A 13,632-nucleotide genomic window follows, 5' to 3' on the forward strand; every position below is an offset into this window, starting at 1 on the left:
TGGAATTACAGGCGTGAGCCACCGCGCCCGGCTGGATCCTTTATTTCAAATTAGAAATAAAAAGGCAGCTTTGGTGCTGCCTAAGAGCTCACAGTTTTGGGGAGTATGTGCAGTTCGGTTCAGAAATGCTATTCAAGTTTAGGGAAAGGGGAGGGCAATAGGAGATAGTGGTGTTCTCCCCTGCGAAAAGGTGGACATCCTCTAAGACTTGAAGGACAGTTGTAATTAGGGTAGAAAACAAGGTAAGGAGGAGCTGGAGGATGGGGGAAAATTACAGGAATGGAATTGGTGCATTGGATGGGAGGGAGAAAATCTCTATAGTTGCTTATGCCTTAGTATCTTATGGGTAATACTTAGGCTTTTGAGAAGCATATATAACAGTATATTTTCTCATATGATACAACCACTTTGGAAAAACGGGTGAGCCTTATACAGAAATGACCCAGCGATTCCCGTTCTAGAAAAATGAACGTGTATATGCTTCTGAAGACGTTTATTAGAGTGTTGATAACAGCATTATTTTTTGGTGGTAGATTGGAAAAATAACTGTGATATATTCATAGAATGGAACACATGAATGAATGAGTAATGGAAGTGAATGAAGTAGTGCAGTAGTCCTCTACCAGGAGTGATTTTTGCCTCCTAGGAGACATTTGGCAATATCTGGAGACATTTTTTGGTTGTCAAATGGGAAAGCACTACTGACTTCTAATGGATGGTGCAGGGGATGCCACTAAACATCCTGCAATACATGGGACAGCCACCACAACAAAGTATCATTCCCAATGTCAATAGTGAGCAGGTTGAGAAACCCTGAATTATAACAATGAAACTACAATTACACAGCAACCTGAAAAGTCTTACAAATAGTGTTGATGAAAGAACACATAAAGTATAATTCAAAAAGAGGCAAACTAAAATATATTATTTAAAGATGTACCTGGGTGATAAAACTATATAGAAAGCACACAATTACTATTAAGTCGAGATAGTGGTTACTGCTAAGGGATTAGGGTGTGATCAAGAAGGGTCACATGAGAAAAAGTCTTCTGGGGTGCAAGCAGTGTTTTATTTCTTGATTTGGGTGATGGCTCTGTAGATGTTCACTTTATAATTATTATGCTCTACATTTATGTTTCATGTACTTTACTGTGTTCTATTTTGTTTTTTTAAGTTTAAAAAGATTTTTACAAAGCCAGTAATAAACATGGGATATTACAAGGCCATGTGGGAGAAGTTTCCAGTAGAGAATATTAAAGAGATTAGGTTGGATTCTTAAGAGTGAAGTTACTGTAAAACTTAAAAGTCATATTGAGAAGCTTAGAGTTTACATTTTATTCATTGGACAACCATCAGAATTTTAATAGAGAAATGATTCTGAAATCTGTTATTTAGGAAAATGAATCTTATGGCTGATGGTAGGATGGAGGGTGTGTTAAGAGATAACTCCACAGAACATTTGAGGAGCTATGGCAACAGCGTAGGCATGAGATAATGAAGACCTTATTTCAAAGAGTTAGGCCGAGCACAGTGCTCACACCTGGAATCCCAGCACTTTGGGAGGCTAAGGCAGGTGGATTGCTTGAGCCCAGGAGTTTGAGACCAGTCTAGGAAACATGGTAAAACGCTGTCTCTACAAAAAATACAAATAGGCCGGGCGTGGTGGCTCACGCCTGTAATCCCAGCAGTTTGGGAGGCCGAGGTGGGTGGATCACCTCAGGTCAGGAGTTCAAGACCAACTTGGCCAACATGGTGAAACCCCATCTCTACTAAAAATACAAAAATTAGCTGGGTGTGGTGGCACACTCCTGTAATCCCAGATACTTGCAAGTCTGAGGCAGGAGAATCGTCTGAACTCAGGAGGCAGAGGTTGCGTGAACTGAGATCACAACTGTACTCTAGCCTGGGCAACAAGAGCGAAACTTTATCTCAAAAAAAACACAAAAAACAAATTATCCAGGCATGGTGGCATGCACCTACAGTCCCAGCTACTCGGAGGCTAAGGTGGGAGGATCACTTGAGCCCAGGAGGAAGAGGTTGCAGTGTGCCATGATTGTGCCACTGTACTCCCTCCTGGGCAACAGAGCAAGACCCTGTCTCAAAAAAGAAAAGAAAAAAAAAAAGAATAAGATTCAATCAGTTTAATGTAGAAGAGAATAAGGGGAGAGCTATATGTGATCACATGATCTCAGTTTTCAATCTAGGCAATTGAGAAATTGGAAATACCATTACAGAAATTGGAGGCATATGGGAAGAAAAAACAAAAATTCGGGACAAATGGTCAAATTGTTATTAATATGCTTCACCTGAGATTGAGAATATCTGAAGGGTCAAGTGAAGATATAAGATTGCAGTTTGGGTACAACTACATAGATAAAGGAGTCAGTTAAATACAAATGTCAAAATAGGATTTGTTCTCTGAGGAAAAAAATGTGTCAAATCAAGGACTGAGCTCCAAAGACTAAATTGTCTTCAGAAATGGAAATAAGGTATAAGGAAGAATAGTAGAAAAAAAGGATTGAGGTGATTGGAAAACCAGGAGAGTACCTTTCAAAGGCGCTTTTCTCTGATTTTATTCTGTTCTAAAATAATTAAAAGACTGTCATGAAGAAGAATTAAACTTTTCTTTGGAATTTTAGAAGGCAGATTTAGATAATTAGGGGGTGGATGTTATGAGTCTTAGGCTTTGAATCAGAATAAGGAACTTTCTGATATTTCAAAATGGAATGAGTAACTCTTAGAGGAATTAAGCTGTCTTTCAATTGTTCAGTAGAGACTTAACCGACCATTTGCAATGTCAAGGACCCTTCCAACTCAGGGGTTCTTTGAAGTCATGACCTATTTTTAAATACAGTAAGAGCAGAAGCCACTGCTTTTGCTAAACTTTGCAGAAGCTTAGCAAAGAAGGGCAGTAAGAAGATGGTGGGCTGGGCCTGGTGGCTCACACCTATAATCCTCACACTTCGGGAAACCAAGGCACAAGGATGGCTTGAGCCTAGGAATTTGAGACCAGCCTGGGCAACATAGTGAGATCCTATCCTTACTAAAAATGAAAATTAAAAAACATTAGCCCAGCGTGGTGGTGTGTTCCTGTAGTTCCACCTACTTGGGAAGAGGATAAGGTGGGAGGATTTCCTCAACCCAGGAGTTCGAGGCTCCAGTAAGCTAAGATCACACCACTGCACTCCAGCCTGGGTGACGGAGCAAAAACTCTGTCTACTTACAAAAACAAATTCATTTGTTGGGAAGCTCTAAGTATAGAATGAGTAAATATTAGTTAATTATTTATCTTTGATTACATAAAGTTGTTTGGAATTTTGTGATTTATTTTTACAGACTAGAAATAAACACTACTTAATTCCTAATGGGGCTCTGGCATACTTGCTAATGTTAACACTGAGAATTTGAACTCAGGCATGAGTCAAGTTGGAAATGAACCACATTAATTTTCTGAACCCAAATGTTTTTTACTTAACTGTGAACCACATTTTTTTTCTTTCAGAAAAGCATTAGCAAACCAGTCAGAACTAGAATTCTGCATTTTCTAAAATTACTGAACAGGCACAAAATTGTAATAAGATATTTTTCATATCAAACTGGAAATGAAACATATATTTCATATATTTTAATTTCAGCTTTACATTTTGTTAGTAATGCAACAGGAGTACAGAAATACATTATTAGATTAACAGTGGGAAAAAATCAGTGTTAGTGATATGTTTAAATTTACAATTACATGCTTTGTATTTGTCATTTAAAGATAAACTACCAAGCTTCATATACTCAAGTTGTTGCTTAGTAGATAACATTAAACCAGATTTAATTAAATGCTGAGTAATATATAATTAGTAAAACAGTTGTATGTAAGAATGCCTTAAAATGGTACTCTGCATCTTAAAACTTCTAAGTGCCTATATTTAAAAAGTATACTCTTCAATCAATTACCTAACCTTCCACTTAAGACAATGGAAAAACAGGCCGTGTGCGGTGGCTCACATCTGTAATCCCAGCACTTTGGGAGGCTGCAGCAAGCAGATCAGGAGTTTGAGACCAGCCTGACCAACATGGAACCCTGTCTCTACCAAAGAATACAAAAATTAGCCTGGTGTGGTTTTGTGTGCCTGTAGTCCCAGCTACTTGGGAGGCTGAGGTGGGACAATCACTTGAACCCAGATGTGGAGGTTGCAACACTCCAGCCTGGGCAACAGAGTGAGACCACGTCTCAAAAAAAAAAAGCAAAAAAAAAAAAAAAGACAATGGAAAAACGAGCAAACTAAACCCAGAGCAATTAGAAGGAAGGAAATAATAAGGATCAGAGTAGAAAATACTGAGAGAATACAATAGAGAAAATCAACAAAACCAAAAATTGGTTCTTTAATAAAAACTGTATTTTCTGTTTTTAAACATTCCCTGGCAAAATATATACATTCACTATTAACTTGTACCATCTGAAATAATTTGCTGGAAAAAAAAATGATGCAGTCTTTATCAGAATAATTACAGCTTTCTCAAATTTATAAGATTTTATAACATACTCTTTTTTTTTTTTTTTTTTTTTTAGAGCCTCACTCTGTTGCCCAGGCTGGAGTGCAGTGGCGCGATCTCAGCTCACCGCAACCTCCGTTGCCTGGGTTCAAGCGATTCTTCTGCCTCAGCCTCCCGAGTAGCTGGGACTATAGGCGCATGCCACTGCGCCTAGCTAATTTTGTATTTTTAGTAGAGACGGGGTTTCATCATCTTGGCCAGGCCAGTCTCAAACTCCTAACCTCATAATCCACCCACTTTGACCTCCCAAAATGCTAGGCTTACAGGTGTGAGCCACCGTGCCTGGCCTATAACATACTCTTATGCTAATTATCCTCATAGTTTTCAGCCATTTCTTCTTGCACACTTGTATACCTTTACAAATCCTTTAACCAGGATTTATCTGAATCACATTTTCTAAGGATACTTAACATGTTGACTTTCTTCCCTTTCTCCTTGAAACTGTTAGGGTCTACTGTTACTATTGTGGAATTGATTTGAATTGTATTCTTTTTCTACCTGTTATGGGAACCTCAAAACCTTCGCTGAGTAATGTGTGCTTTAGTTTACTTTTCCAAATTTGGATGTTAATAGTCTTGCCTCATTTAATAAAAGAGCTGTGCTTCACTGATGAAGGTTACTCTTGATACTTTCAAATGACCAGGGCTCTTCTAGAAAATCCCATCCATTTCTTATATGTTATACTTGTATTTTGCCATTTGAAGCATTTACTTACCAGACAACAGATATATAGATACTTCTCTTCTTTCAGTGTTTCCTTAGAGTCACATTCTGTCTACTTACAAGAGGCAAAATTACTCAGATTACAGAGGTTAGGCCACATTGTGCAAGGAACCTGTGTCTGTGGCTGTAGTCCAGTTCAGAGTTCTATTTATTTGAAATTGGCATTTAGATCTTTTTAAAAACTATTTTGCTTTCCTTAATTTTTTGGAGTCCTTGGCAGTCAGCTTTCATAGATTCAAGGCAGTCCCCAGTTCAAACTCCAGGAGACTTTTTTTTTTAAAGTGTATAAGTTGATGTTAAAATTTACATGAAACTCAACCAGGAATGGCCAGATTATAGGACATAAACTACCTGATTTAAAGATTTACTACAAAACTATGGTAATCAGGGGAGTTTGATAGTAGTGGGTGGGTAGATATGTATATCAAGGGAACAGAATAGTCAAAGCAGACCCACATATGTATAGTCATTGACTTTTTTCTACAAAGGCACCATTCTTATTCAGTGGGGGAAAAGATAGTCTTCAACAAATCTTGCCAGAAAAATTGGATATCCATATGGAACTAAATAAACCTTGATCGTTACCTCATATGTAAAATTATTTCAAAATGGATTATAAACCTAAACCTACAAACTAAAACTGTAAAACTTCTAGAAAAAAACATAAGAAACTCTTTACAACCCTGGGGTAGACAGAGATGTCTTAGGAGAAAAAAAGTATAAAGTATAAAAGAAAAAATGGTAAATTGGACTTTATAAAAATCAAAACTGTTTGCTCATCAGAAGACACCATTAAAAAAGGCAAATCAATTATAGGGAGAAAATATATTTGGGAAAAAACTTGTATCTAGGATGTATAAAGAACTATTATAACTCAAACAACCTGACTTTTTGAAAATGGGCAAAAGACTTGAGTAGACACTTCATAAAAGAAGACATATGAATAAACAGCATGAAAAGATGCTCGACATCATTAGTCATCAAGGAAACAAAAATTAAAACTACAATGAGATAGCACTTTACATCACTGGAATGGCTACAATAAAAAGATACCTAGTATTGCCGGCAGGAATGTATATTGGAAAACCATTTGGCAGTTTCTTGTAAAGTTAAATATTTTTACCATATTACTCAGTAATTCCACTTCTAGATATTAACCAAGGAAAAGGAAGACATGTCCATCTAAGACTTGCACATGAATCTTCATAGCTGCTTTATTTATAAGAGCCCCAAATGGAAACAACAAAAGTGTCTATCAACAGATGAATCCTACAGGGAATACTATTTGGCAATAAAAAGCAACAAAGTACCAATACCTACAATAACAGGGATGATTAACATAGGCATTATATTGAGCAAGAGAAGTTGGATATAAGAGTATACTGATTCTGCTAATATAAAATTCTAGAATGTGCAAGACTGTAGAGATGGAAATCAAGTCAGTGGATGTATGAGGTGAGATGGAGGTTAGAGATCTGAAAAGCATGAAGGAACTTTTTGAGTGGATAGAATTTTTTTTTTTTTTTAAGACAGAGTCTCACTCTTTCACCCAGACTGGAGTGCAGTGGAGCTATCGGCTCACTCAACCTCTGCCTCTCGGGTTCAAGCAATTCTGCCTCAGCTTCCCAAGTAGCTGGGATTACAAGCACCCACCACCATGCCCAGCTAATTTTTTTGTATTTTTAGTAGAGACGGGGTTTCACTGTGTTGGCCAGGATGGTCTCGAACTCCTGACCTTGTGATCTGCCCACCTCGGCCTCCCAAAGTGCTGGGATTACAAGCATGAGCCATCATGCCCAGCCTAGAAATGTGTTATACCTTGACTGGGGTAGTGGTTATATGGGTATATATTAAAAGTCATTCACCTATATGTACCCTTAAAGTGTGTGAATTTTATTGTATATAAATTGTACCTCAGTAGATTTTATTAAAAAAAAAAAAAAGTAAAGCATTTGTTCTTGATAGCTGAAAATGGATACTTTAATCCCAGGGCCCTTTTCCCTTTTAGTAGTTAAGACAGTGTGCCTATGATTTAATAACTCTGAACTATGTAGTAATGTCTTGATTTCTCCCACCAAAGTTAATCTCTTCCTCAATACATAGAACTAAGAAGCCACTCAGAAGGGAGAGATTAATTCTGGTGCTTGGGATCCAGAAAGACTTCCTAGTGGCATTATTTATGGTGGATCTTAATTTCTCTGATGCCTATTAAAACTCCTTAGAGGTAGGAACATATTTGGCTCATCTTTGCATCCTCCATTATGCCTTTGTAATACCAGATACATAGATGCACTGGAGAAATGTTGATTTGAGTGATTTTTAGTCACGTTATTTAAAATTACTCTTTACATTTTTTGCTCAGAAATGATTATTTATAAAGTGATTTTTAATATTTTTAAAATTTATTATACTTTAAGTTTTGGGGTATTTGTGCAGATCATGCAGGTTTGTTACATAGGTATACATGTGCCATGGTGGTGGTTTGTTGCATCCATCGCCCCATCACCTACATTAGGTGTTTCTCCTAATGCTATGCCTTCACAACCCCCCCACCCCCTGCTGTTTGTCCCCTAGCCCCTTAGCAAAGACTTCCCTTGGACCAGGAACAGTGGGCTCATGACTATAATCCCAATACTTGTGAGGCTGAGGTGGGAAGATTGTTTGAGCCCAAGAGTTTGAGACCAGCCTGGGCAACACAGCAAGACCCAATCTCAGTTACAAAAAAAAAAAAAAAAAAAAAAAGCTTTGCCTCAATCACATGTATCCTTAAGGACTGACACCTATAGAGCTGAGAGTTTACTTTTGTTCATGTATTTTGTGTTATCAACGATCAAAACTATTTGAACAAACAGCTAAGCATCATAGTATATAAGATCATCTTTATCATTGACTCAGTTTCTATTTTGACTGAATTCTGGTTTTGATATGCTTTGTTTAATATCGTTGGCTATTAAATTTTCCTAATTTTCTATTTTCATATTTTGTATTAAGATTTCCTTAAGTTGTTTCTAAATATTTATTTGCAGTTTGTCCTCTCTTTTCAACATAGAGGAAGTCCTCAGAGACTTAAGGATCTAACGCTGTGCTTTAGTTGTGTTTTTTGTTTTTGTTTTTGTTTTTTTTAAACATGAGTAACACTTCTTTAGGAAAGCTAGTAATTTCAAAAATTATCATCTTCACTAAAGATTTTGAAATGTAAAGAAATTAAATTCCTGTTTCTAATATTATAGGGTAACACCTGCCTGGAGAATGGATCTTTCTTGCTGAACTTTACAGGCTGTGCGGTGTGCAATAAGCGGGATTTTATGCTGATTACAAACAAATCCTTGAAAGAAGAAGATGGAGAAGAAATAGTTACCTATGACCGTAAGCAGACTTTTTTTAGTTATCAGCTTTTGGAAGTTCATATGTTACGCAAAATATTCTGAAGCCTTATTTCAGTATTGTATTGCACACATAGTTACTAGTTAGGTTTTTAAGAGGAAAATGTTGTTAACACCTCATTTATCTGGTATCATCAAATAGTATATGTAAATGACTTTTGCAGATAACTAAAGCTTGTGATTGAGGCACTGAATTTTTTTGTTCATCAAATTGTTTTTCAGGGGCATATTTTTAAAATCTTTACACTGCCTTAACAAGATATACTTTTTATTTTTGTTATTATTATGACCTTAGGGTCATCCATGTGAGTTTTCACTTTCTGCTACAGTATAATTCTGTGATATCCTCCAACAGCTATTAAAGTGTACAGGGTTGTTTGTCCCTATATTAAGTGACTTCAGGAATGCAGTGGTTTTTTTAGTCTTATTTCTGCTAAGAATGTCTAGCTTTTTTAGGTCTCCAGTCTCACTGTCTATTGTTCCTTACTTTTGCTGCTAAATCATAAGCTGCCTTCATATCTTGCTCCTCATCCTCAATACTGGGAAACCAAATAAACTATGTATAAAAAAATCAATTCTGGCCAGGCACGGTGGCTCACGCCTGTAATCCCAGCACTTTGGGAGGCCGAGGCGGGCAGATCACAAAGTCAGGAGATCGAGACCATTCTGGCCAACGTGGTGAAACCCCATCTTTTAAAAATGAAATAAAGTAAAAAAAATCAATTCTGAGGTTAGCACTAAGGATTTCTGTAAGTTAAGTATATGTATACTTCAGTGTCCAGATATTGTGACGAGTATTTAGCTATTCACATTCCCTTTTTTGCTTGTCTCTTGGTTCTTAGATATGTTCTGAATACATGAGAAATAAATGTGCAGGTAATGGTATTTTGACAGAGGAGTTTGAAAGGCACCAAGCCTTTAGAATGGAGTCAAATGATAAAAAAAGTTCTAAGCTAACAAACAAACAATAAAATGTTTTAAGCTAGAAGAATCTTTTTCTTTCTTTTTAGCATTTGTTTTCTTTAGACTGTATTTCATTCTAGTCAATAGGACATAGTGGTTAAGAGCAAGGGCTCTGGAGCTAGGCTGTTTGGATTTGAATTTTGGTTTCCCTACCTCCTGGCTCAGTAGTCTTCCTAGTTACTTAACTGAAGTATGCCTTTGTTTTCTTATCTCTAAAAAGGTGGTAATGATAGTATCTACCTCATTGGATTTTTTAGAAGATTAAATATTTAAAATAAGTACTCAATAAATCATTGTTTTTACTAGATTCTTTTTTTACTATTAAATTCACTTTAATGTCCAGCTTTGGTTTTTATTTATGATTGATTCTAACAGTGCAGTTTCTATTATTCATGAGAATAAAAGCTTTTACGTAGTTAAATAGGTCCAGCTTGGCTAGGCGAGGTAGCTCACGCCTATAATCCTAGCACTTTGGGAGGCCCAGGAGGGAGGATTGGTTGAGTCCAGGGGTTCAAGACCAGCCTGGTCAACATAGTGAGACCTCACCTCCACAAAAATTCAAATGAATTAGCTGAGTGTGGTGGTGCATGTGTTGAGCCCCTCCCTGGCTCAAGTTATCCTCCCAGCTACTCAGGAGGCTAAGGTGGGAGGATAACTTGAGACTGGGAGGTTGAGGCTGCAGCAAGCCATGATCATGCCACTGCACTCCAGCCTGGACAACAGTAAGAGCCTGCCTCAAAAAAAAAAACAAAACAGATCTGGCTAGTTTAAAAACACACTTAAATATCTTTTAACTGATTATCTTAAAGAGCTTTCAGTGGCAGTAAATACATATTAAGTCTCTGAGTTCAGACTCTTAATTATGTAGTGTTGCTATGTGGCAGATTCTGAATTTTTTAGAAATCAAGGTAGATATAATGGGTTTTCACCTATGTTAAATATCACAGACTTAAGATTCTCTTTAAATAATATGCTGAGAATAGAAATTTTAATAGAAGTTTTAAGAAACTCTCTAAGACTTAATTACATAATAAGTCTCTCTTTGTTTTAGCAGATTTGTGTAAGAATTGTCATCATGTAATAGCCAGACATGAGTATACATTCAGTATCATGGATGAATTTCAGGTAAATATAAGTATGGGTATGTTATGGGGAGGTTAGAGGAATAATAAAAGTGCCCTTGAAAATCTAAATATAGTTTTCATAAATGAAGTGCAAAGTGCTAACATATGTTAATAGAGAGACCATGCCTCTCTCTTTTTTTTTTTTTTTTTTTTTTTTTGAGATACTGTCTTGCTATGTTGCCCAGTGTGGTCTTGAATCCTGGGCTCAAGCAGTCCTCCCACCTCAGCCTCCAAAGTGTTGGAATTACTGGCATGAGCCACTGCTCCCAGCCCCATGCCTTTCCTATATCTGTGCAAGTTGAGAGACAGACTTTATATGTGGGTAGATTTGTGCAAACGTCCCTTCACAAGAGTCACAAATCAAAATGTATACTTTACAAATGATATCTCAGTTCTGTCACTTTTGTTTATAAAGAATAGTAGCACATTCTGGCTTCTTAGGAGGTTGCCATTGTGCTTCTTTTTTCTGCCCAGTTATGTGATTGCACAGTTGTGGGCTTTAAGTGGTGGGCTGTCCACTGCCACCATACTTGCCCACATGGAAATTGTGATAAGGAGGTTATCTTTGTTTTCCCAAGTTGGCATGTAAAGTTGAACAACTCTGCAGTCTCATTTGTGGTAAGACATTATATTATTAAGTAAAATTACAAGCTGGTTTTTATCAAGGTTTGAGGAGAAACACTGAACCTCTGTGAAGCTAGAGATTAAGACATTTATCATAAAGATAAGTGTCTTAATCTGAAAATTAATCTGATGGTAGAGTATGGAATATGAGTTGGGGGGAGTAGATGTTGGGGAAGAGTAGACTGGGAGTAGAGAGTCTAGTTTAAGAGTCTTTTTGACTATCATTTCATAGTTTCTAGCATTGTGACTATAAGCAATCTTTCAATGCTGGGCATGGTGGTGTGTGCCTATAGTTCGAGCTACTCAGGTGGCTGAGGCAGGAGAATCTCTTGAGGCCAGGTGTTTGAGTACAGTCTGGGCAACATAGTGAGACCCTGTCTCTACTAAAAAATAAAAATAAATTATACTTTCAGGTGACCTGACTGGCCTTCCTGTAGCCCACCTTTAGCTACAGCACAATATGGAAGCTCCTCATTTTAAGGTTCTCACTGGACTGGCCCAGCTTCCCTTCTAATTCCCACTACTCTTTCGTATGTATGCCATACTTAGCATTGTCCCAGCTTCAGACTCCTGCTCCTCTCCTCTTAGAGAGGAAGATTTTTATTTACTCCTCTCTCATGCTACCCCTACTGCATTTCCTGAGGAATCTCATGTTATTTTCTCTCCTTCTAGTGTACTTTGATTCATCCTGTAATCATCTCTTCTTCCTCTTGCTTCTTTACTTGAATAGGTTTTATTTGTTTGTTTCAACAAGGTCTGACTCTGGCACCCAGAATGAAGTGCAGTGGCATGATCACAGCTCACTGCAGCCTTGACCTTCCAGGCTCAAGCAATCCTGCCTCAGCTTCTCAAGTAGCTGAGACTGCAGGCACTAGCCACCATGCGTGGCTAATTTTCAAAAAATTTTTTGTAGAAACGAGGTCTCACTTTGTTGCCCAGGCTGGTCTTGAACCTCTGGGCTCAAGTAATCCTCCTGCCTCAGCCTCCCAAAGGGTTGGGATTATAGGTGTGAGCCATTGCCTGGCCACTTGAATAGGTCTTTACCTGATTTTCCTTATTTCCCTATGCTCCTCTTCACTACCTACAAACTGGTTTTCATTTACACTGTACTAAAACTATTCTGTAGGTTTCCTATAATCTAACCAAATCCTGTGATTTTACCTTAGTTCCTTTCTCTCTTACATGGCTTCTGCATCTGGTTTTATTAATCATTATTGTCTCTTTGAAGCATTTCTGCCCTTGAGGTCCATCCATAGTGCTTGACTCTTCCTTTTTAAATCATTTTAACTGCTCCTTTGTGTTTTCTCTCATTTTCTTTCCTGTTTTCCCTAAGTGATACTCCTTAGCTTTTGGTCTATGGTCTGGAACCTTCTTTATGCTCTTTCATGTAGTGAACACACATGTACTCAGTCTCAGTTGAGACCTATTAAATACCTTTCACATTTCCTTCTCTAGCCTTCACGCCTACACCCCTCATGCCCTCTTTTCTTTGTTTTGCCCGCTTTTTTTTCTGGCTCTGCCCCCACACCACATGTCAAGGGCCATACCCATTGAAGCCTGAATTACTGCAGCATTCCCTCGATTGCAGTTCTGCACACTGCCATCAAGTTAATCTTCTTCAGCATGTCATCCTCCACTCCCCTGCCTACAAACCAAGTGCAGCTTCCTTTCCCTTTTACGACGTAAGTGATGCACCTGCTCTTTTCCATATTACTGTCCATACTCATGACTTTTCCTTGATTTGAATTATCCCTCTCTCTACCTTCAAGCCAACTAAATCTTACCTCTTTCTAGCTGAACTCAAATTCCATCTCCTCTTTGCTCTTGAAGCTCATGCAGCTTCTCCCTTTTCTGAACTTTTCTTGTATCTATGTCAGGCCCTGACTCTAGTGAATAGCCACTTGGGAACTTCTACCTCAGCCTGATGGCCTCAAGAACTCTCCATTCTCAGCTGCCATTACTTACTGTCCTTGTCCCCACCCGACCCCAGCCCCCTATCCTATCCTAGCAGTAGTTCAAGTTCAGGGTGGGATTCCCAGCCACCATTGTTTTATATTAAACATGTTATAGGAAATGTAAACATAGTCGAAAGTAGGCAGAATCGTGTCCTAACATACACTACCCAGCTTCAAGTTGCTTTATTTATACTCCACCATCCCCACATCTCCCCATAGGATTATTTCCAAGCAAATTCCAAATGTATCACTACCTCTGTAAATATTTCATTAGCCTTTCTAAACGATAAGGATTCTGTTTTTAAAACAGCCATT

At 37.8% G+C, this 13,632-nt stretch overlaps 1 protein-coding gene across 4 annotated transcripts in view; it reads left to right on the forward strand.

Moving 5' to 3' along the window:
• CHURC1 (churchill domain containing 1) overlaps positions 1 to 13,632 on the forward strand; it is a 28,980-nt gene that overhangs the window by 844 nt on the left and 14,504 nt on the right. For 2 of the 4 annotated variants that reach the window (XM_064374941.1, XM_064374939.1), the window contains exons 2-3: positions 8,499 to 8,634; positions 10,666 to 10,739. In XM_064374941.1, the coding sequence (XP_064231011.1) occupies positions 8,499 to 8,634; positions 10,666 to 10,739 (210 nt within the window). The remainder of the gene's footprint in view (positions 1 to 8,498; positions 8,635 to 10,665; positions 10,740 to 13,632) is intronic. The other 2 variants (XM_064374942.1, XM_064374938.1) reach the window with 1 other exon arrangement.

This window comes from Aotus nancymaae, unplaced genomic scaffold (genome assembly GCF_030222135.1).
Source record: "Aotus nancymaae isolate 86718 unplaced genomic scaffold, 86718_ANA_hifiasm-v0.15.2.pri h1tg000011l, whole genome shotgun sequence".
NCBI lineage: Eukaryota > Metazoa > Chordata > Mammalia > Primates > Aotidae > Aotus > Aotus nancymaae.